The 23,400-nt window shown below is 52.4% G+C and overlaps 7 protein-coding genes across 7 annotated transcripts; 4 read left to right on the top strand and 3 right to left on the bottom strand.

Annotated features, from left to right (window-relative positions):
* Positions 1 to 141: 141 nt before the first annotated feature.
* On the top strand, positions 142 to 6,111 carry J4E84_002624 (uncharacterized protein; the record flags this gene model as incomplete). Its single annotated transcript, XM_049385245.1, has 7 exons — positions 142 to 325; positions 376 to 2,959; positions 3,539 to 3,860; positions 3,933 to 4,802; positions 4,855 to 5,484; positions 5,534 to 5,813; positions 5,864 to 6,111. 7 exons carry the CDS (start codon positions 142 to 144, stop codon positions 6,109 to 6,111), a joined length of 5,118 nt encoding a protein of 1,705 aa, XP_049247268.1.
* A 1,472-nt stretch (positions 6,112 to 7,583) lies between these two features.
* On the top strand, positions 7,584 to 8,538 carry J4E84_002623 (uncharacterized protein; the record flags this gene model as incomplete). The annotated part of the gene is made up of 4 exons (XM_049385244.1): positions 7,584 to 7,624; positions 7,676 to 7,827; positions 7,887 to 8,333; positions 8,390 to 8,538. 4 exons carry the CDS (start codon positions 7,584 to 7,586, stop codon positions 8,536 to 8,538), a joined length of 789 nt encoding a protein of 262 aa, XP_049247267.1.
* Positions 8,539 to 9,175: 637 nt separating this feature from the next.
* Positions 9,176 to 9,859, top strand: J4E84_002622 (uncharacterized protein; the record flags this gene model as incomplete). Its single annotated transcript, XM_049385243.1, has 1 exon — positions 9,176 to 9,859. One exon carries the CDS (start codon positions 9,176 to 9,178, stop codon positions 9,857 to 9,859), a length of 684 nt encoding a protein of 227 aa, XP_049247266.1.
* A 568-nt stretch (positions 9,860 to 10,427) lies between these two features.
* On the top strand, positions 10,428 to 13,250 carry SEY1 (Dynamin-like GTPase that mediates homotypic ER fusion; the record flags this gene model as incomplete). The annotated part of the gene is made up of 4 exons (XM_049385242.1): positions 10,428 to 10,597; positions 10,665 to 11,105; positions 11,153 to 12,894; positions 12,949 to 13,250. 4 exons carry the CDS (start codon positions 10,428 to 10,430, stop codon positions 13,248 to 13,250), a joined length of 2,655 nt encoding a protein of 884 aa, XP_049247265.1.
* Positions 13,251 to 17,138: 3,888 nt separating this feature from the next.
* Positions 17,139 to 18,422, bottom strand: J4E84_002620 (uncharacterized protein; the record flags this gene model as incomplete). Its single annotated transcript, XM_049385241.1, has 2 exons — positions 17,139 to 18,328; positions 18,383 to 18,422. The coding sequence occupies 2 exons, from the start codon at positions 18,420 to 18,422 to the stop codon at positions 17,139 to 17,141; spliced, it is 1,230 nt and encodes a 409-aa protein (XP_049247264.1).
* A 280-nt stretch (positions 18,423 to 18,702) lies between these two features.
* Positions 18,703 to 19,645, bottom strand: J4E84_002619 (uncharacterized protein; the record flags this gene model as incomplete). The annotated part of the gene is made up of 2 exons (XM_049385240.1): positions 18,703 to 19,563; positions 19,622 to 19,645. The coding sequence occupies 2 exons, from the start codon at positions 19,643 to 19,645 to the stop codon at positions 18,703 to 18,705; spliced, it is 885 nt and encodes a 294-aa protein (XP_049247263.1).
* Positions 19,646 to 20,185: 540 nt separating this feature from the next.
* J4E84_002618 (uncharacterized protein) lies at positions 20,186 to 21,760 on the bottom strand (the record flags this gene model as incomplete). Its single annotated transcript, XM_049385239.1, has 2 exons — positions 20,186 to 21,053; positions 21,117 to 21,760. 2 exons carry the CDS (start codon positions 21,758 to 21,760, stop codon positions 20,186 to 20,188), a joined length of 1,512 nt encoding a protein of 503 aa, XP_049247262.1.
* Positions 21,761 to 23,400: the final 1,640 nt, after the last annotated feature.

Below are 23,400 nucleotides of genomic sequence, written 5' to 3'. Positions count from 1 at the left end.
TTCGGGAACTACCATGCATTCCGCACCTGCTGTGTCGGGCAGAGATCTTCTGCACCGATAACGACGTTCCTGTTCAAAACCACCTCTTTCGCTCCTCAGCATGTGTCGAGGCTTCGTGCAACCCCGAGTATGTCTGTTCCGATGAACCGGCCGTCGCTGCCGTACTTGTTCTGTGCTATCTTCCTCCTGCTGCAATTGGGTCATGCTGCGGAACATGGCCCGGTCGTAGCCCCACTACACCTAGTGAGCCGCCAGGAGAGTGCCTCCTTGATTTCCTTCAACGACACATGGCACGTCTTAGGGCCATTTCAGATTGGAACAAGAGGTACGTCATTGACCGTGGTGACGCGGAAACACCATGCCAACATCATATAGAAGCCACGTGGGGTGCCGATCCACTCGAGTACTACGGCGGCTTCAGAAATCTCCAATATGACCCGGAGGCGACATTTCGAAGCTCATTGCCTACTAACGGGACCGCGTCATGGAACGTGACCCAAGCCGTACGGACTTTGAACGATGCTACATCGGCCAACGCTTCCTTGAGTGTGGCTTACTCCAACGTTGATTGGGACTTCCTCAAGGTTGTATACGGGTGGGCTGCTGTTCAATACCAGGCCTGGGCTCGTGGCGAACTCATCGTTGGCGGCAATGAGACTCAACATCTAATCTTGCATACGGACGCCATCCTGGAATACTGGGTGGATGACCAGCACTACTTTGGAGGAGACTATTACAGCTACCGCAACGCACCTCCTGTTCTTCATCTCAAGCCTGGCTCACACAGAATCGATCTTCGCCTAGCTCGCGATGTCAGGGCTTTTGGAGGCATTCTGGAGCCTACCATTGATGTTGTCGTTGATGTGCAAAAGGCCACAGGGTCTCTGGAACTTGCGAAACCTGGCATGCTAGTGTCTGATGTGGTCGACGGAAAGCTTGCTTCGCCGATTGGATCGGTATACTTGAGGAACACTGGGGAAGAGGATATCGAGGTCCTGAGTATTCAGCCCTCAGATGTGAGCTCGCACGTCTCTTTCGCCGGGTGGACAACGGGCGCTCAGTCATTGTTACGCGAAGATACTGATATTGCTGACCAGGACGACTCTGACACATACGAAGACTCGAGCATGCCCATCACTATTGTTGCAGGTCAAACGAGGCCCATCGTCTTGAAAGCATCTCTCTCTACCAACAATGCCTCGTCCTTGGATTACGACATCACGTACCAGTCCGTTGGTGGAACGCATCAGAACACCCTACATGTATCCCAAAAGCTGAATCATGTCGATCTCTACAGGCCTCACAAGGTCACATATCTCCACCCGGGCGGCATGGCTTCTTATGCTATGCTTCGGCCTCCGGCGAAGAACGCAACATGCCCATCGGGACAATCGAGGCTGCCTTTATTGCTGCAACTGCACGGAGCTGGTCTTGAAGCGGAAAATCCCCAGGTTACTGGCGCTCTGGATCCCGTTTCCGATCTCTGTGCATGGGTCCTGTTCCCAACAGGTGTCACGCCGTGGTCCGGCGACGACTGGCACAACTGGGGCTTCGCCGACGTTGAAGCCGCAATAGCTGCGATTCCAACCTGGATCGCGGATAATCACTGGACCGGATACGGTATCGACACAGACCGCTGGATAGTCTCGGGGCACTCCAACGGTGGGCAGGGTACTTGGTATGCCCTGACTCACCGACCAGATAAAGTACTCGCTGCAGCACCAGTTTCGGGCTACGCCAGTATTCAGGTGTACGTGCCATACCATCTGTGGCAGCCTGCAGATCCAGGACGTACAGCGGTCATCAGTGCCTCACTAAACAATTATCGACATGAAATGCTCATGCCTAACGCGCATGGAATTCCTGTTCAACAGCAGCACGGTGAGATTGACGACAACGTTCCGGCTTACAACGGCCGCCTACTTGCGGAGCAGCTGTATCGTACAGGAGTCAGTTCGGGAGTTACAGGAGCCAAAGCTAGTTACAACGAAGTAGCAGGGGCAAACCACTGGTTTGACGGGGTCATGACAACACCTTCATTGGTAGACTTCTACTACACCCAAGCTATGAACACAGATGTTTTACCTCGGAAAATGGAGCATTTTCTTATCATGGTCGGCGACCCTGGAGACATGGGGAGTAAGAACGGTATTCAGGTCAAAAAGCTAGAAGACCCAGGACGCTATGGCAAGGTCGGTGTTTGGGGACACATCATTAAGACCTCCAATGTAAAAGAGCTTGAGTTCAATACTGCCCTTTGGGATGGGTCTGTGACTCTCGATGGGCACGAAATGAGCCTGGCAGAGGCAGCAGCAACCACCGACTCTTTCATCCGTGCTTACAAGACGGACGACGGCTGGAACATCGGCTCACGTACTGCAGATTACGCGCAGCCTGAAAGGAGTGGCCGACAACTGGGCTCCATGACTGCTATTCTTCGCACCCGTGGGCCGTTCACTATCAGGCACCCAGGCTCTGGCAATTCGTCGTACATTGCACTGCAGACTTCACGCAATCTACACCAGTACTTCCAAGCAGACGCCAACATCGTCTCTTCCACAGCAGACTCTGCAATCTCCAAATACACCAACAACGTTATCACTCTAGCTGTTGGCGCCAGTCTCAAAGAAAGTGAAAGCAACTTCCCGATTCAGTTTGGCGACTTTGGAATTACCATCCGCGACTACCGTGGGCAAGACCAAACATACAAGGAGGAAGCTAGAGGTGCGGCGTTCTTGCGACCACTACCAGACGAGCGTCTCGAGCTCGTATTGTGGGGTGCTGATGACGAGGGGTTGCGACAGGCATCCCGTATCGTTCCTTTGCTGGCAGGCGTCGGTCAACCCGATTTCGTTGTCTTTGGTGAGAGCGCAAAATGGAAGGGTATTGAGGGTGTCTTAGCGATGGGTTTCTTTGACTCTGACTGGAAGGTCACTCCCAGCAGTGTCATAGAAAGTGGGTAAGCAATGCGCAGGCCCAAGCTCGAAGAGGTGGTAGGTAACTGCGGATATTAAAGGCTCACTATGTCTCATCAACTTTCAGTGTGGGAGTAAGCAGCTTTGATATGAACGCAACGGGTGGAGATGTAGAGCGTACCGATCTTGACAACTGTATCATTGATTCCTCTTTCTACAATAATCTTTCCGTTTGCTGAGGTGAAGACGAGTGCGACGCGTCCCGACGCGACGCGCCTTCCACCTGGGCACCTACTCGCGCTCACTTTGTCTCTTTCGGAAGCTTCTATTGTCACCACCCCGCTTCTCCCGCTTTCTTTACTCACCATCTCCTCGATCTCTTCCTTCTTTCCACGACTGTCGTCCTTTCCTTGCGACAACGCCCTCTGCGACCTACTGATTTATGTACATTTGAGCTGTTTCCTCGTCGCTTCTGCATCTACATTGGCCATTTACGTCGCCAAACGAGCTGCTCCGAGCCTCCGTTCTGCATATTATCTGCCCATTTGCCCAATAACCCCAGATTTGTTTCCAGCCGCCTTCAGAACCGCACTCTTCACCATATAGCCTGGACACGTCGGTAGCCTCTCGGATCTAAGTCATCTACCCACTCTTCCAAGCTCCGCTACTATGAGCTTCAACATAACTTCCGACGGGTCTCCCACACCCCGCAAGGGCCCCAACCGATTCTCCAAGGCCGGCGATCTCAGGATTGACACCTCGCCAGAGGTCCTGGGTCAGGCGGTAGGCAGCATGAGCCTGCACCAATACCCATATGCCTTCCAACGTGCGTTTGGCTCATCGTTGACTTTCAATACACAGGGCATGAAGCGACCACTCGGTTCTTCTACCCTGGGCAATCAAGCGCCTATGCTGCAACAGCACGACTCATTCGACGGCTATAAGGTCAGTACAATCCAGCATTTGCAGCAGGCTCACCGTCGCGCCCTCTCACATCGACCAAGCTGACCTACCCAGAAGCCCAAGATGGGAGCTCACGAGGAGTCAGCCGTCATGGACTCGCTCTTGCAGCGCCTGAATGGACGCTCCCCTCCGCACGACCCGTATAGCTCCTCCAACGGATCGATCCCCATCACACCGGCCACCGACGACTTCGCATCTACCCCATCGACGGAGTTGGACGGCTCGATCATCCTCGTCGAGGCTTGCGAGCTGCAAAAGCTTAAGCTAGAACTACAAGAGGCCCGCAACGAAGTCAACCGCGTCAACCAGGAAATGCACAGCCATCATGTGGCCCGGTCGACCATGGAGCACCTGAGCCAATCGTCAGAGGCTGATTATAGCTACCCGGGTGATGTCACTGAGCAGACTCTCACCAGCTTGCAGAACAAATTCAATGCTTCTACTCGGAGCAACTACGGTTGGGGCAATGAGCCTGCTCGCCCAGCCTATACCAGCAACAACAGCTTCGGCAACTCATACCAGCCCCAGGTGCAGCCTCAGCCCCAGCCTCAGGCCCGTCCACAACCCGCTCAGTCAGGCTATCGTCGCAATGGCTTCTTGAACGAGCCCACTCATTTCCCTCTCGACCAGAGTTTCCGCAGTAGCGGGATGTCCAACGGCTTCAATGCCGGTATGGGTAATGGCATGCCTAACCCCATGAACAACAACTTCAACGGTATGAACATGGGCATGGGAAATGGACTGAGCAATCCACCTAGCCGCCCTAGTTCGGCCTTCGATCCGAGTTACAATCAGTACGCTATGCCGCCCATGTATCCGATAGGCCACCCGGCTCCGATTGGTACAATGGCCAGCAGATTGTCGCCAGATGCCAACGAGTTCAACGTGGCCAATGGCATGGGACCGTCTCCATGGAACTCTCAGGTAAGATGCCGCTACTGCATGCAGAGCCCCGACTTTTACTGACAAGACATAGGCTCCGAGTGAGGCGGGTACTTCACAGTACGTGCCCCCTGTTGAACCCATGAACTATCGTCGCCTGTTGGACCGAAACATGAGCTGCAACTGGAAGTACATCGTCGATAAGATCATCTGCAACAACGACCAGCAGGCTTCCATCTTCCTTCAGCAGAAGCTCAAAGTAGGCACACCGGAACAGAAGTATGAGATTGTGGAGGCAATCATCTCCCAAGCTTATGCCTTGATGGTCAACCGCTTCGGCAACTTTCTTGTACAGCGTTGCTTTGAGCATGGTACGCACGATCAAGTCATCGCGATCGCCCAAGCCATTCGCGGCAATACTCTCGCCTTGAGCATGGACGCATTTGGCTGCCATGTCATCCAGAAGGCCTTCGACTGCGTCCCGGAAGAGTATAAGGCAACTATGGTGCACGAACTGCTTCGTCGCATCCCAGAGACTGTCATCCATCGTTACGCTTGCCACGTCTGGCAGAAGCTCTTTGAGCTCCGTTGGAGCGACTCTCCACCCCAGATCATGCGTTACGTCAACGAAGCTTTACGAGGCATGTGGCACGAAGTTGCTTTGGGCGAGACGGGCAGCCTGGTCGTACAGAACATCTTCGAGAACTGCCTTGAGGAAGACAAGGTACTTAAAGGCGCTATCAATCCTTTCTACTTCTACTAACTGGCATTAGCGTCCCTGCATCAACGAGGTGCTCGCCAGTATCGATGTCATCGCCCACGGTCAATTCGGCAACTGGTGCATTCAGCATATTTGCGAGCATGGCGCGCCCGCTGATCGTAGCCGAGCTATCGATCACATCCTTCGCTTCAGTACTGAGTACAGCATGGACCAGTATGCTTCCAAGGTCATCGAGAAGTGCCTGAAGATTGGTGGCAACGAGTTCCTGGACCGGTACCTGGACCGCGTATGCGAAGCTCGCCCCGACCGTCCACGCATGCCTCTTATTGATAGTAAGTCTGGAGCACCCTTGATCCGTGGACGATAGCTAACCTTGTCGAAGTTGCTGGTGATCAGTTCGGCAACTATCTTATCCAGTATGTCTTAACCAACAGTGGTACCCAGCATCGCGAGCTCGTTGGCGGCCACATCCGTAAGCACATGGTCTCTCTCCGCGGTTCCAAGTACGGCTCTCGCGTCGCCATGCTCTGCTGCAACCCTGCCCTTGCGACACGCCCAGGACCTCCGGCAGGCATGCTTCCCCGCTATGGCAACCCCGCACCGCGCCCCAGTTTTGGCGCATTCCGTTAAAGACGTATTTGCGCGTGTACATGTCTTTGTCCACATACGTATCGTTGGGTATTATCAGCCAGTGCACCGCTCGCTCGATCTCGAAGAAGGTATCGTGGATATGCCCAAAAGCTAAGATCAATGTCGAACAAATTGTCGAAGACCATTGGCTTAAAACGAAAGTACGCATTTCCTACAGTCAGTTGGAAAAGCATCGATTCCTGGACACGCCTTATCACGGACATGTTCTTTCTTGTTTATCCCAACACTTTCATCGGCCCTGAGATACTTAGTAGGATTATGGAGGCAAAAGCTGGAGAAGACGATATGGTGAACAATGAACTGGATTGTACCTACATACTTATCCTTCTTTCGGAAGCAGACTAATCACGAGGTAATACGGTTACGATAATGCTGTCATCGGATGTATGTATTCTTCGATGGAAATAAGAAACATGATGACCTATTGCATGTATCACTGATTTTGATGTGTTGGGAAGAGTTCGTGGCTTTACCGCAGTAATGGGAACTGATGAGTGAACATAAGAGACAGACGTTGCTACCCGTCTTGTCGTGGATGTCAACATGCGGAGCCGCTCGGTGAATCCTGGAGTTTGTACGGGCTTCGGTGGCAACTCGGGCATGGCCGGGAAAGAGCTTGCACATGCCGGGAAGACGATAATCAGGGTTGGTGAAAACTGCGAGGTTTTTCATCAGGAAGCACGTTCTGAGAAACTCGCATAGTCTCATGTAGAAGAGAAGGAAGGTTGGCCGCATATTTGCTGAGTCTGAACAGTGCGAGCGGCGAGCGGCAACTAAGAGATGCCGCTTCGGCACAGAATCCGAAGAGCATGCGACACGCGAGAACTTGCCGAGCAGGAACAAACCGGGGATGGATTGCTCACAAGCTTACAGAGCCTTACTTAGCGGCTGCCTGCATGTAGGTATCAGGGTAGTGAATGCGCATGGGTGATGCATTTCTGATGGAACTATTGCGAGGCAGAGCATCTTGAGTAGGTAGTCATGGTTCGCTGGGAGCGCATCCCAAAACGAGTTAAATGTTCCTACATCCAACGTAGAGCTGCAAGAAACGAACAGCAAAAGAAGTCCCCTCGAGGTATACTCACTCGATCATGCATCGGTGACCTGATCTCTCAGCGCACGATAATCGGCCCAGCCCTGGAGGGACGTAGGGCTAGGCAGGGCCTGCCGAAAGGGCCTTACCTCATCACTGCCCGCACATGTCAACGTGGGTCTAGCGGCGCCGGAAGTTCGGCGACGTCACCATGAGTTTTGAGCATTGCGTTATCTTTTAATAAGTCGCCGCGTGCGCCGTCATATTTTATATACCCATTCAGACTCCATACACATACTCGTCCAACTCCCAACACTAAGCGTATACCTGACGCATAACTCTCGACAGCCGCCACATTTTCACGGTCGTCCATTATACACCCAAATTCCGAATCGGAGCAGTTTCTACCCAAGACAAGATGAAGGTTCTTACCAAGGAAGAGGAGGCAGCGCATTACAAGTGAGTGTTACACTCTAACGGCGATGGGAACTTTGTACTGATAGCTTCAAGTGCCACAATCAAGGGCGGCTCGATAGGTGGTGCCATTGGTACGGCGATAGGTGCTGCAGGCGTCATGGCTGCGAGCAGAAGATACCACTCTTTCCGAGCGCTCACAGTTCCTTTCCGGGCCTTCCTTGTGGCCTCAACAGGAACATTCATCGGTACGTATCTCTCTATCGCAGAATCCCGGAGTTCGATTGCTAACAATGCTACCTCACAGCCGTCATCGCCGCCGACCGAGCCTCCGCAGCATACGACATCGAACACACACCCGAGAAGAAGCGCCAAGTCGAGCGAGAGAAGGAGCGCGAGGCCCTCTACGAACAAAACAAGACCGCTCTCCAGCGCGCCAAAGCCTGGGCGACCGAAAACCGATACCCGATTCTCTTTGGTTTCTGGGTCGTCTCCATGGCTGGATCATGGCACATGGTCAACCGCAACCCATACCTGAGCGGATCACAAAAGCTAGTGCAGGCGCGTATGTACGCACAGGGTGGCACACTGGCAGCGTTGCTAGGCAGTTTTGCGATTGAAGGTGCGGACGCGGCCAAGGGTCAGGGAAGATGGGAGACAATTAGGGTTATCGACCCGAACGATCCCGAGCATAAGCATGTTATCGAGAAGAAGATTCACCACGAGCGATATGCTGGAGAGGACCAGTGGAGAGGTATGTCAAAGTCGTGAAGTTGGATGTGGGAATAGCTAGCTGACTTGATGATACAGAAATGGTAGAGGCTGAGGAGCAACGAGAGAAGGAGCGCAAGGCTGCTGCTGCGGACAAGGAGCACAAGGCTAAGCAGCATGCTGATGCTGCTAACAAGAAGGAGAAGAAGGCTGAGAAGGAGGAAGAGCAGAACAAGAACAAGGCTTAAGCGTGGGTTGAGCTGATGTTCCACATGATCCTATCACGACCTCGGATACCTCCCACCCTACCTCCAACCGCCCGATTCGCGTCCGATACGGCCTCCGCGTTGTCTTTCCAACCTCTTCGACTCCATTTCCCGGCGTTTGGATGCAAAATACTCTACGACCCTGACCTTGTACCTGTTATACCTGTACGACTAGGTTGTGTTCAGGCAGTTGGATCATAATGCGTTGTATGTACATATGAGCGCGGTTTAGCGCATCTACGAAAATCACATTCTTATGCTACAACATTCCATTATGTGATAATACTACCTAATTACGCGTTTACATGTCAGAGCTATATCAGATTTCCTTTTGTAAATTGTCCCACCCCGCACGTGTCGGCTGTATGATTCTCAGGGTCCATCATGACGTCTGCGCTCCTAAGTTGGTGCATCAAGCACGTCACATGCTTTCGCGACGAAGCTAGCTGGTGCATACATGTTGTGAGACTTTCTGTTTTGCGATGGTATCTTTGAGTTTGATTACTACCGAGATCACAATATCTTCTCTTCACCATCGCGTCTTGGCCAGAACTGAAAAGTCATCTCTTCGCGTACAACTCACACCAGCAGGTTCGATTCTACCAAGCAAAACGAAGAAATGAGTCAATCAGACGTGTCACGGACGCTGGAAACGATATCACAGAAGCTCATACCCAACACCAATCTCGTCCACCCACCCAAGAAAGCGCAGGATGCACAACTCACGGCGACAATCGCAGACCTACATGTCCACCCAACCATCGAAGCACTGTTGCACATCCTCAACCATGACTTGGAATCTGCACATTTTCTAGTGCGGCATATGCAGGCCCCGCCAGCTGTGGAGGGGATGCTGCTACACGGTATCTTGCACCGCGCGGAGGGCGACTTCAACAACGCAAGAGCCTGGATAAGCGACGTCGCGGACGCATGTGAAGGCTATCAACCCAAACACAAAGAAGATGGTCAGAAATTGGATGCTGAAGTCGCTAAGCAAGTTGGCAGCAACTCTTCCATCTCTGCCTCGCTGATAGAGTTTGTCTATGGCGATGGGGAGCCTAAGAGTCTGGTCGACGCTGTTGAGCAGTTTCGAGGCAAGAAGAAGAGTGAGAGAACGGATGATGAGGAGGGCATTGAAAAGAGGATAAGAGGTGAGGCGGAGAAGGTGCTGGAGTGGTGCAAGAACAAGTTTGGAGATGGGGTGTGGGAGGATGCGACGAAGGCTTGGGTCAAGAACAGCGAGGAAATTAGCAAGATCAGTGGGGATATGGTTAGTGGTGGTAAGGGACATAGGGAATTCTGAGACTAGAGATGGTGTTGGCGGTGTCATAGCACGCGTAGTGGGGGTTGAATTATTCTTATTACTAGAACGCCCGCGCTGTTGAGCGAAGACATCTAGAGCGATCCTTACGGCGATCTCCCAGATTTCGGTAGCTTATCGGCACCTGTTCTAAGGACACGTTTATCTTCAGGAACGTCCTGTCAAGCGACCCAGTGATAGTACCGTGAAAGCGATGCCAAGACGTGATGATTTGTTCCTGCCCACGATCGCAACGTGCATCCCCACTACCGTGCTCAACCATGGTTCAGATCGCCGTCCTCGGGGCAACAGCACGTGAGAGAGGCAGCAGGAATGGGTGTCTCAAAGCCTGTATACAAACAGAGGGCATGATGCAGGCGACCGTCATCTGTACGGCAGCAACCACCGCCTGGGCTAAGCGAGGATCAGGGCCAGGGTGCAGCGGCGAATGGGCGTCGACGCTCCAGAAGCGGTCGGCCTGTGACATCAACGGCCAGCTTTCACCCCTAACAACGCCATTATTCTTCCCGCACCACGTGCAGCTCTCGGCTGGACTGTACACCAAGCAATCATGGCCGACGATTCCCTCAAAGTGAATGGCCAGGGCCGTCCCAGCAACGTCAAACACCACACGTCCCCCTCGCTCATGATGAACGCCCACTTTGCCGGCGTCGGCGACAACGTCGACAAAAGTGCCTACGAACATGGCATCCAGGTCATTGACGAGGACAAGATGTTCAAGTATGTCTTCTCCGCGTGCAGGCAATTGGGCAGAGGGGCAGTAGGCTAATGGGTTCTCGCCATGTAGCACAAACGTCTCTACATATCTCAACATCGAGAAGGTTATCCCCGCCGGCTTCAACTACCACCTCATATCCGTCTTTGGCTCGCAGTCTACCGGAAAGTCGACGCTGCTCAACTACCTCTTCGGCACCCAGTTCGGCGTCATGTCCGAGCAGGAGCGCCGCCAGACAACAAAGGGAATCTGGATGAGCAAGAACAAGCGGGAGGAGGGCGGCTCCAACATGGCTGAGAATATCCTCGTCATGGACGTTGAGGGTACCGACGGCAGAGAGCGAGGCGAGGACCAGGACTTTGAGCGCAAGAGCGCCCTGTTCGCACTTGCCACGAGCGAGGTCCTCATCGTCAACATCTGGGAACACCAAGTCGGACTGTACCAGGGTGCCAACATGGGCCTGCTCAAGACTGTGTTCGAAGTCAACCTACAGCTCTTCGTCAAGGACAGCCAGTAAGTGTTACGACTATCCTTAGCCCTCACGTGCTGACGATTACTAGATCCACCCCCAGATCCCTCTTATTCTTCGTCATCCGCGACCACCTCGGCACGACACCCCTCAAGAACCTACAAAACACCTTAATACAAGACCTCTCCAAACTATGGTCGACCATCTCAAAACCCAATGGCCTCGAGAACTCGCGGATAGAAGACTACTTCGACTTCGCCTTCGTCGCCCTCCCACACAAGATCCTACAGCCAGAGAAGTTTGAGGAGGCAGTCACACAGCTTAGCAGGCGGTTCAAGGAAGGGTACAATGACCCGAGGAAGAGCGGACTTATCGACGAGGCGACGGCACCCATCTTCCTGCCCCAATACCACCGACGGATTCCCGCAGACGGTTTCTCGGCGTACGCGGAGGGTGTATGGGATCAGATTGTCAACAACAAGGACTTGGATTTGCCTACACAACAAGAGCTGTTAGCTCAGTTCCGCTGTGACGAGATCTCGCGGGAGGTCCTTGTTGCTTTCGACGAGAAGATCACACCACTGGAGGACCAACAAGCCGAGCATGCTCGGACCGGGCAGCTTTCTGTCATCGCCGACCTCGGCCCTGCGATGAGCGCTGCACGAACCAAGGTCTTCAAAGACTTCGACACGAACGCGAGCCGATACCACAAGGGCGTCTACAAGCGGAAGCAGGCAGAACTGGAGGGCAAAGTGGACACACGGTTGAAGGCACTGTTCCAGAAGCAACTCACAGCTGCTCACAAGTCCGGGGTGGAGTCCTTCAGCGAAGCCGTCAGTGCGGCGGTGAAGAGCGGTCAGAAGAAGGGAACATACGACTTCGCACAGATTGTCGATTCGGAGAAGAAGCAAGCACTTGCCAAGTTCGAAGAAGATGCGAAGGCCATGGCGATCGAGGGCGCGGCCTGGAGCAGTCATGAGAACGAGTTGAAGATCTACAAGAAGGACCTTGATGACGTCTCTGGCCGTCTGCGCAAGGATGAGATGAGGCGTCTAGCCACACGAATCGAGCGCTGGGTACGATCAAGACTAGACGAGTCTGTCGGTCTGGAATTCAACAAGCTCGGATCCGGTCGAGGCGGTTCTGGCGCGCCCGAGCATGGCGAGCGACCACCAACAGAGAAGGATCTCTGGGACCGTGTCTGGACTATCTTCACCGAAACTGTTTCGAGCGCCGAGAAGCGATTCACTGACCGCGCATCCAGCTTCGATGCTAGCCCCGAAGAAGTTGAGGTCGGTCTGTGGAGGTTACGGCGGAAGTCGTGGGCTGTCCTCCGCGCGAAAATTGACGAAGAAGTCATGGAGGGCAACATTCTCTTGAAGCTGAGAGAAAACTTCGAAGACAAGTTCCGCTACGACGAGCATGGCGTCCCAAGAATATGGCGACCCACCGATGACATCGAGGGTGTCTACACCAAGGCCCGCGAGTCGACGATCACCGTTATCCCACTCCTTGCCCGTTTCAAGCTGGCGAAGACATCAAGCCCTCCACCGCTCGATGCATGGATCGGCGAAGCTCCCGCGTCAGCAACCGCTGCGGATGAAGACGATCTGACACCCATCGGTGGCTTAGACGACGAAGAGGGCAAGACTCTAGAAGAGGAGATGACCATCCTCTCTGACGCCAAGCAAGCAGATCTCCTGATCCGCTTCAAGAAGACCGCGGATGGTGTGTACGTGGAAGCCAAGCGTAGCGCGATTGGCGGTATCACGCAAGTTCCGTTGTACTTCTACGGTCTCCTCCTCGCGCTGGGTTGGAACGAAATCGTAGCTGGTAAGTCTCAAAGTCGTCTCTGCTTTTCGTTACCTGTATACTGACCTTTTTCAGTCCTCCGCAACCCAGTGTACTTCATCTTCCTTATCCTCCTCGCCGTCGGCGCCTACGTAACCTACACCCTCAACCTATGGGGCCCCATGGCACGCATGGCCAACGCCGCCTCCACACAAGGTCTTGAAGTCGGCAAGGAGCGTCTTCGCGCTTTCCTTGAGAGCTCGGATACTGGCCGCCAAGCCATGGCCATGAGCGGTGGTATGAACGAGACTAGGAGACACGAGGATGTCAGGATGGATAGGCTCAATGGCGATGGCAAGAAGAGCAGAGCCGAGGAGGAGGACCTCGACGATATTTGAGTGGGTGCCACTGCGATTGGTTGGCTCTTTTGGGTAGATGCTGGATAGGGTAGGATACGAAAAAGGAATTGTATGGCATTGATAAGGTGTGTTTGAGCGCTCTGTTGATAGAATCCTAGTTGTTGGGACGGCTTCGTCGGAATGCGAAGTTGGATAAATGAGTCGAATGGTCCGTGTCGATGCGCGCGATTGGGCATGTGAATGCTGCGTTGGTAGTGATGATCGTCAGCAGTACAGGCGGTTCCACGGTTCAATGTCCGCGCTACTGGTGTATATAAACCACTCTTCTGGTCACGCTCTCTTGTCCTCATACACTCTAAAAGCTTCCATCTTTTATTACAAAAAAACCGCCAGTGGCGCTTATGTGGACTTCGAGACCAACTCTGGTCTGTTATTCGAAAACGACGTGTCAAATATTTCATGACTTTCCCCTCCAATCTTCGGAAAATTCTTCACCACAAAAGAAATCTGGATTCGAGTGTTTAATGTTCTCTGGTCCTATGTCTCTGTTCAAAGAGACTTTTTATTCATGATACTACCCGTTCCAAACTATGTGTTTGGTCTTGCTTCTCCAGCGCGAGCAATAATATCTTCCGGCACCACTCACGACTTACAAATGTCGACTTTGACCTGCGTTATCCCAAAAATGAGTTCTGGTCGGACATGTCGAGACTTTGAAGCGTCGGAACGACAGCTGCATGTGCTGGTGTTGGCGTTTAGGGGTTTAAACTCAAAAAATCTACCACAACAAAACATGAGCGACGGGTATCTCTTTTACGGTCTCCATGACCCTCCCCTCGTCGAACAGCGCAACGAGTACTTAAACGCTTTCAACGACTTCTGGATTTTCTGGATGCTCATCTTATCACTTTCCGGCAAGGACATCAAAATTGCACTCTTACAGCAACATGGAGGTTGTCTAAAATCGGGAGCAAGAGAAAGCATGGTCGTGGCGTCTTGCCGCTTCTTTCAACATTCTGCGGATGCGATGCTGTGGCTTTCTAGAAAATCAGTCTCAACCAGCCGATAGGAGTTGTCGACCTCCCTCGTCGATGGGTCAAACACCAAAATATGTTCGATGTTTTGCCGATGGAAGTGAGCGAGCGGAAGAAATAAAACTACTCAAAGGGTATCATGATGCACAAAACCTAACAAAAAGATTTGGCCAAGGACTCATGTTGGCGGGACGTTGGCAACTGCGTTACTGATTCAAGATGCGAGACTTTGGCGGCACATCCAGCACTCGGACGGTAATGGATACCAGTATAAATACACCTCTTTTCTTGACGGAGTTGCACAAACATCTCCTCTCTTTTTCAACTCAAAAGAGTACATGGAGATAGTAATGGAGCGGTGTTGTCTGGACTCAAATATCGCGAAAATACGTTCATTCCCCGCTTCAAGCTATCAGGTTTCATGCGCTATAATCCAAAAGCTAGCGAAAGGAAAATTATGTGTTGTTCCTCCGGTCAGCCAGGAGATTGTTCTTAGAAACAAGACGAGTTTTATTCTATGTCGTGGGGATCTGCTTCTCCCTTCTCCTGGAGTTGCGAGAAAACCGACTGAGCGATAAACTTCGACACTTACTCAGTATGTGTAGAACCCAAAAGATGTTTTCGAAAGCGGCATGCAGTCTTGAGCTGGCTCGTGCTCTTGATGTCTATCAAGTCGCCTCCAATCTCAGTATACTCGTCTCTACGATAACAACAATATTTCTTCCCGATTTCCAAAAGAAGTGATTTCTATTCTATGATCAGGAAAGAGGAGTCCAAAACTACCCAACACAAGACCCATGATTCTCGCCTGAGATTCTGGCGAGAATATTTGAAAGATGGACTTCGACGTTGTATGACTTTGCCGTTGTCGAAAAGAATTCGAAGCTTATAACATGAGATTTTACAAAGTTCGATATCCTGGTTGTATGCTGTTCGAATCAAAACACGCCAAGTAAAAACACATGATAACACGAAAACCATCAAGCACCCATCTATGATTCTCTCCTTTGGGCCTCCGCATCTGCTGTCCAGCTCACGACAATTGGCGCAGAAGAACTTTCATCAAAACATAGGCCACATTTCTATTAGGCTTGTAACAACACTCTCGGTTTCGAGTCTGCGCCTCTTCTTCACAAATACTTCACCAAACAATATTACCAGAACAAAGATCGATGACCTATGGAAGAGACGGGAAGCGCGAAAAGGCGGTAGAGATTCTCCATGATCTTGCCGCTGCGTTGGTCTCATGGAGTAATTTATGTGCAGTTTTGGTCGTATCAGACTACCTACCCAGCTACGACGAGGTCTTTTCACAAAGCGACATATCTACGCGCGAAACAAGGAACAATAATCCGCATGTTGGCTACCGGAGATAGACCAAAAATATCAAGACATCGAATTATGCCGAGCCCTGGTCTTTCACAAGTTACTACACATATAAATTACTTGTCGTCCACCTCATGATCTTCGACCGATATCCTGGCCTGGGTATCTACTATATAAAGGCTCTAGACTTTCGTACCTTTAACTAATTTAACAACATCTTTCGCCTAATTCCTCTTTCTAAAAACCTATAAACTTTGGCATATGACTGTCTCTCCGCCGACCGAAAATTACTGGAGACAGCACGTATGTCCTGGCTGTTTTGCGGGAGCGATGCGAATTCGTTCATGTTGTTATCCGGACGCTTTCCCATCAAACGCGTGGTAGATCAGAGCCATGCCCCCTCACGCATGGTATCGACTCAGCAGAGTACAACGATACCAGGCTACATTGTTCAGTCACTCCAAAACAGTGGGATCCGCTTCTCATGAGTTTGAGAATCCGCTACGGGCGTTACTATAAAGTCGTCGATTCTGTTTCTCGACTTACTCTTCATCCAACTCCTCTCTTCCGGGAATCTACAAAATCCTCATCACACACTTCATAGTGTTTTTTCTGACTTGAAAAAGGAAACAACCGAAAACATGACTGAGTGATTAAGAGAACTCCCAGTATTACCATGTGCAGACCATCCGATTATCCCGATCTTAATCCGGAAAATTTGAGCCGCTCAATCCATGTTCTGGCCAGCCAATTGCGAACCAAAAATGAGATCTCCAAAATCGCATGAGTGCTACCAGCCACTCGTCTGCATCTGTAGCTCGACTAGTAGACTCCTAGGTCTATAAAACCTCTACTCTCCGCGCTTCTCAACACCCAGCATCACACTCGTATCTTCAATCCAAAAACCCCGAAAATACGACGATATCGACTCATGAGATTGTTTCTGCTTCTCCAGACCTCAAAAAAAGACCGTCAAACAAAACATGACGTTCGGTTGAAAGAGAGCACTAGTCGATTTAAACTCCACATCAACCAAGACATGTTCTCATCTGAGAGCAGTTGCGAAAATATCACTGGCATCAGCACATGCTGGTTGGCATCCAAAACGTTTGAAAAAGCCATGGATGTGAGAGACGGCTGCCAGAAGTGAAGATTCAGGTACATCATGTTGTTGCTGTGGGTAGCGCTGGTCTCGAATGTATAAATATCTGTTCCCCGACATGAACGAGTTCTTTTCTCACACATTGAATTGAATGTTCTATTCAGAACTGAAAGATATGATAGGCATGGCGTGGGCCGGGGCACAAAAGGCTATAACGAAAGAGCCATGGACTGAGTGTGAACGCTACCGGTTACGAAAAATCTCACGAAGAGAACACTATGTCGCGCAGACGATAGAAACCGATGTGTATGCCTAGGCAGAAAGAGCGGTCTTGACAGACGTTAGGGAGTAATGATGCCCGTAGTAGATCCCATCGCCAAAGTAAGACATCACCCGGGTCAATGGCGACTAGGCCGACTGAGGGACATCATCATATACTCGATTGCTCAACCAGCATCCCCCAATCTAAACCCCAAACTTCCTCGGATCCAAACTCCCAACCTGCGCACTCTTCCCCTCCCCCTCAAACACAAACTCACTCAACAGCTTGCCCGTCGCAGGCCCATTTTGAATGCCCCAACAAGTATGCCCGGCCCCCATCAACAACCCCTTCACACTCGTCTTACCAATAAGCGGTCCACTCCCCCTACTAACATTAGGCAAATAACACGCCTGTCTCGCCGTAACCTCTCCATCTCTCAGCTCCTCGGAGATAGCAGAGACCTGGTCGAAAATCTCCTGACACTTACTCTCATCGCATTGCACAAGATCTGTGGATGTAGGAAGGGGAACGAGGTGGTCGCCCTCGCCGCAGGCGTAGACTTCTTGGTTGGGCCGGGCGTAGATTTCTGGGGTTACGGTTTCGCCGCGTTTGTTGTTGCCGCGGGGCATGTCTATTGAGGTGAAGAGGGCGTAGGCGGAGACGGGGCGGGAGGGCCGGATGGTGACGCTGTGGGCGCGTAGGGCGGAGATGGGTGATGGTTTCCAGACTGTTTTTGTCCAGGGGCCCGCGGTGAGGATGACGGTGTCGGCGGGGAGGTTGTGTTCTTCGCCTGAGTCTTTGCTCTTGTAGGAGACGGATTTTACGGCGCCGGCTTCTTGTTCGATGTTGGTGGCGGAGCCGTAGACGATTTTGACACCCTTTTCTTCGGCGAGCTGCGCCATGCTTGTGGTGAAGTGATAGGGGTGCACTTGCGCCGTTGTGAGTGGCGTGCCCATCTCTTCATAAGACTTGATGCCATCCGCTGCGACCCAATCGAGGTCTTTCGGTACACCGGCAGCGCGTAGTAATCCAATTGCTCTCTGCGTGCGCTTTTGTAGACTGACCGAGTCATCTTTGCTCTTGCCGTTCGCACCGTCTTTGCCACCCTTGTTCTTGGCTAGAACACCGTACGTATCGACCTGACCACAGTGCACGGCTCGGTACCCCCAACGCTCAGCGCCGCCATGCTTCTCGGCTAACTCTTGATGAAGTTTGTAACTTAACGGTACGATGCAGTTGGGGTATGCCCATAATGCTAGGAGACCACCTGCTTTTCCTGAGGCGCCACCAGCAATCTTAGTAGCTTCTAAAAGTGTGATGCTGTCTCTTTCTTTGTTGAAGTTTGGGTGATGCGAAAGGAAATACGCCGTAGTTGAACCAATGATGCCGCCACCTGAAGTTGTTAGTAAGAAAAGTCATCGAAAACAAGACTGTTGATATATCTTACCGATAATGACAATGTTACGATTCTGCTGTTCGGCTGCCATGATGTTTGTTAGGCGCGAAGTTGCTCTTAGCATAAGGTGTTGTTGGGTTGCGAGAGTGGCGTTGTTGGTGTTGCACTTTTCGGAGAGATTTAAACCGACCACTGAGGTACGTCATAGTTCACATGTGCACGAATGTTCGCAGAACCGCCCTTAGATGAGTGCACTTGACTAAGATGAAGATATTATTCTGCTATCAGAGCATACCTAGGTAGGAAGGGCGACCTTAGTATCTAAACAAGTAAGGAAAATCGTGAGACCATTAGGATAAGACTGTGTCGCCTTAGAAGTCGCCGCCCATGTCGCCCATGTCATCACCACCGCCCATATCTCCTCCACCCATATCATCATCACCGTAGTTGTTCTCGACGTAGGTGTCACCACCGTCTCCTGCCATTGCTGATCCGATGAGCCCACCTGCCAGCAGACCTCCTCCGGCTCCAAGGGCCATGCCTCCCATGCCGCCGCCTCCCGGACGCCTGCCGCCACCCATGCCACCTCCCATTGGCATACCGCCCCCCATGGGCCGACCGTAGCCACCTCCTCCGTAGCCGCCTCCGTAGCCTGCGTGACCGTATGCTGGCTGGCCGTAGCCATGCTGTTGTGGTGGGTAACCGTGCGATGACGATGAATGGGATGAGCCAGTGGCCTTGCCGAGGATCTTGCCTAGCAGCCCTTTGCCCTTGCTTCCTTTGTCTTGTGTACTCGAGTCGTGGTGTTGCTCTTGCGGATACGAGCTGGTGGTCTGCTGTCCATAGCCGCCGTACTGTGGTGGTTGCGACTGGCCAGGCTGCTGGTAGTAGTCGTTCGCATGTCCGCGCGTGTCGCTCGGGTGTCCGTTGGCGCGCGCTTGTTCTTCTTCTTGCAGCCTCCTGGCAAGCGCCTCATCCTCGCTCGTGTTCGCGTATGGGTTGTTGCTGCCAAAGCCTCCCTTCTCGCTGGGGTACCCACCTACCGCGCCACTTGCTGGAGGCGCATATCCGGGGGGTGCGCCAGCGGGCGGGGCTTCGCCGGGAGGATAGACGGCCTCGGTTGGCTTGTCCCATTGCGACTGCTTTGTGTAGGTGTTGACGTAGAACCACTCATTGTATTGCGGATTCCAGACGGCCTTCCAGCCTTCGGGTACCTTTGGCGGGGGAGGGCCCTGTGATTACTGTTATCGATGCCATGCGACACCATTGTCGCGATTGCGATGTACATACTGGTGGTGGTGCGAAGTCTGCCATGATGTGTAATCGGTGTGAAAGGGTTCAGAGTCGAATGTGTAGGAAGATGAGTAAAGGTAAAGAGATCTGATGTAAATCACGTATAACAGGTAATGTCGCAATGTGAGCTGCGGGGTGGTGGGCTAATAACCCAGGGCATTACGTGCGAACGGGAGCTCCAGTCGAGTGCGCGTCATCGTGGCGAACGAATAAAGCGCCACGTGCCTGCTGAGCCACATTGCGCCACGGAATCAGTAGTTCTCTTGGAGTATATGCCGTGGTTCCGTAGATAGTGCGCGACGATTTGGTCACGAATGGTGGATCTCGAAGGGTATTCTGTGAGAGTGATGTCATTAGAGATCTGGAATGCGAACAGCACGCCCGGGCGACATGAAGCGGGCTAGTCCCAAATCGGTACCGACGAGATGCCCAAACAACCTAACGCCGCTATTATCCTTCAACGGCAAAGGACATGAGGGCTTGCAATCCATGGGCTCTTTTTTGTGTTCCCCACCCTCCTCCTGGCCATTCCCTGATGTGCGCCTCTGTCCAGCCACCTTTCTAGTAGTCCGTCTGTTCTACCACCATGCAGATGCCCGCGTCTTCATACAGCTTGCCACAGTCTTCCCGAACCATCTTCTCCATCTCTGGTAGAGATTCCCACGTCGTGCCTGCAGCAAGCCCTCCCGTAGGACCACCGATATTGATCATCGCCGTGGAGACAAACGACGATGCCACAGCGCTGATAAAATTGAAGGTTGCTTTGTCGAGGTCCGGCAATACGTTTTGCATCTTCAACACAGCCAGTTGTTCTATAACTATCTTGGTCTGAATATTGCTGGTCATATAGCGTAGAGCGATGTGCTTCAGGGTAGCCGGAAGCTGGTCTTTGAGGAGAGCGTGAATGGTCTCGGGCTCTTGCTCGTCGTATGGGATGCTTAGGACATCCAAAAGAGGTATTTCCAATGTTTTGAGATTCTCGAAGTGCTTGAGGTTGCTCTGTTCAGACTTGATGCTAGAAGGGAAAAGCATTAACGACTGCAGCGAGAGCTTGGAATGCGCGAATGAAGCGAAGAGGTCTGGCAGAGCGATGTCGGATCCTGTGACTGCATCGATCTGAGCTGGACCAGGTCGATAGGCTATAACGATCAGACTCTGGCCGAGCATAATCTTACGCAAGAGGCGAATGTTCACTCCGCATCCGAGAAGGACAACTCCCTCGAGTTTGGTCGACGGAAGCGCCTTGATCGTGAATTTATGACCACCAGCGGCAATGGCAATAAGGTAAATCTTCCGCAGGTTTGGTATAATGTCGAGAAACTGTAAACTGTCCCTGACGACTGGCTCTTCCACGCTCGTGTTCGAGCCGTTGATCTGTAGCGCCGAAACCTTCTGAAGCGCTGTGCTGGAACGTGAGAGGAAGTGATGCCTAAATGTTGGTGCAAAAAGTCAGCATGTGTCTCAAACCATGTCGCATAGTAGGTTCACTTACCAATCGAGGAGCGGAAAAGGGCTCAATCCATCGATACGAAGGACTTCCATGTTGGGAAGTAGAGCCAGGATCAGCACAAGCTGCGCATCCTCTACACCCCGACCCAGGAGGCGCAGAAAGTCGCCGTCCTCCTTCAGTGATGTGTACCATACAATGCTCGCCTTGAGCGCTGATACTGAAAGCGATGTGGGCTCAGAGACTATACCGGCCTTGACTGCGGCTCCGACGAACAACTTGAGCCTTGCCGTGGCTGAATCTTGTACGCTCTTCTCCGTGCTCGTGAACGACGGGCCGCTCTTCTCGGTTTGGTCGACGTCTCTAACCTCGGTCACACCCCGCCACGCAGCTCCTGTCGCGACCTCATACTCCGAACGCCATCCGCGAATGTCGACGCGCTTCACCTTAGCCGCAAGGTCGGGTCGCTCGCATACAGTTCGGAGGAAGAGATGGAAGGGCGCTTTCGCGGGAGCAGTGCGGTTGAGGTAGATCTTGTAGAGGGTGTCGATGGCGGAGACATTCGCCTTCTTTGACGTCAGGGCGAGTGCGCGAAGAGCCGATCGGGGGAGGAGGCTGGCGACCTGGTCGAGCAGCTCGGTTGGTAGTTTCAGGAAGCTGGCGGCCCCGGTACTCTGCGCGCTCGCCATGGTGGATGTGGGTGTTGATGTTGGCAGTGTCGTCATCAGGTATCTGTCTTGTTCGGGGAGGAGCGATTGATCGCTACCCAGAACTCGTGGTAGTGTCAGGGCTGACTCTTCGCGAGTTGACCTCGATTGCAAGCAAATAATGGATGTGTATGCGAAAGACCGAATTCGGCCAATGGGACTTGCCACGACAAACGCTCGTGTCGCAGTTATCGCGTGGTCTGTTGCCAGGCCGACTATATGAGCGCGATGCTACGCAAGTCTATTTTCTCTTATCACGATACTGGCTCAAGCTCTTGTGTTGACGATACTTCTCTTTTTTCGAGAGGATCTGACTGGATGGGTACATATGGAATTCGGAAGTTGTGAGTCGCTCGTCTGCGTCGCGTCACCGTAGTACCATGCATGGGACGAGATGGAAGAACCAGAGTATGCATCGCACTCTGAGTCAGAAGAGGGCAATATAAGATGGTCGCCGCTGCGTCTTCGTTCGATACTGGCTCAATTCGCCGTTGATCTCAAAGATTCAAAGTTGGAGTTCCAACTTTCCAATGTTCCTCGCTATCGTCTTGTTCGTTGCGTCACCCAGGTTCACGTGCCCACAGAGCCGCGTTCACCTTCACTTTTGCAGAAACTTCCACCCCTGTCTCAGACCTTCTATTGTGACGCGCTTTTCATATTTTCGCTGCTGCCTACAGCGCACAGGCTCTTGGCTTGGCGCCCACACACGGCGTATATTGAGTTTCTTCCAGCCTTGTCCTCCACCTCTTTCTTCCTCCACCTCTTTCTTCCTCCACCACCACGCAGGTAAGTGCTCGCCCCGGACTCCCGCTTGCTGACTATTCCCGTGAGGGTAGCATTCCTTCCCTGCGACCTGGATCCTCTTTAGCCTGTCAGTATTCTCCTGGTCTTTGCCCCCAGTTAACACTGCCAGCGATTTGCTTGAGCTCGTGTCTCTTGGGTACTAACGCTGGATCCGTGACTCTCTGTTGTAGGGAGGGCGTAGCCACACTGTCTTGCGCCTGCAGCTCGACAGTGCAGCTTCCCCCACTCATCCCGGTGTTATGGACTGGCCCCAGCGGCAATGCCTCTGTATACGACGGCATGCTATGGACCGCATGAATCCAGAGCGTTGGTGGAGATACGCATACCACCGGGTGAGAAGAGAGCCACAGAAATGGTGTTGCCTTCGGGCTTCCTGACAGACCAAATGGTCCTGGCCTGATCCCCATGATGGCGGTGGCAGCTTAGCACGCCCAAATAGAAGTAAGCGGGGTTTGCCAACCATCATTTGTGCAGAGAGTTATCCCAGCCCTTGGTCCAACAGGTACCCACTGGGGTAGGCACACCCGCAATGGGTTAGCACATCACCGAGATGGAGGACGACATATACATATACATGTATCGACCGGCGACATCGACCGGCGATACCGACCAACGACACCCACCGGCAACATCGACAACCGACGCGGCTATGATCTCACAAGCTTCGGCTTGCTGAGAACTTTCTTCCTGTCATTCGGCACTCATCCAAGTGGTGAGGATCGATAGGAACCTTCTTTTTTTCATTGAGTCTTCGCCCTGGTGGCGTTGCTTGAGGAAGGAAACTTTGCTTTGTGATACTGGAGAGAAGTGACCGGGGT

This window comes from Alternaria hordeiaustralica (genome assembly GCF_023758085.1).
Source record: "Alternaria hordeiaustralica strain BMP 2776 chromosome Unknown scaffold_3, whole genome shotgun sequence".
Classification (NCBI taxonomy): domain Eukaryota; kingdom Fungi; phylum Ascomycota; class Dothideomycetes; order Pleosporales; family Pleosporaceae; genus Alternaria; species Alternaria hordeiaustralica.
The sequence above is the reverse complement of the archived record's forward strand: the minus strand, read 5'-3'. Positions and strand labels throughout refer to the sequence as shown.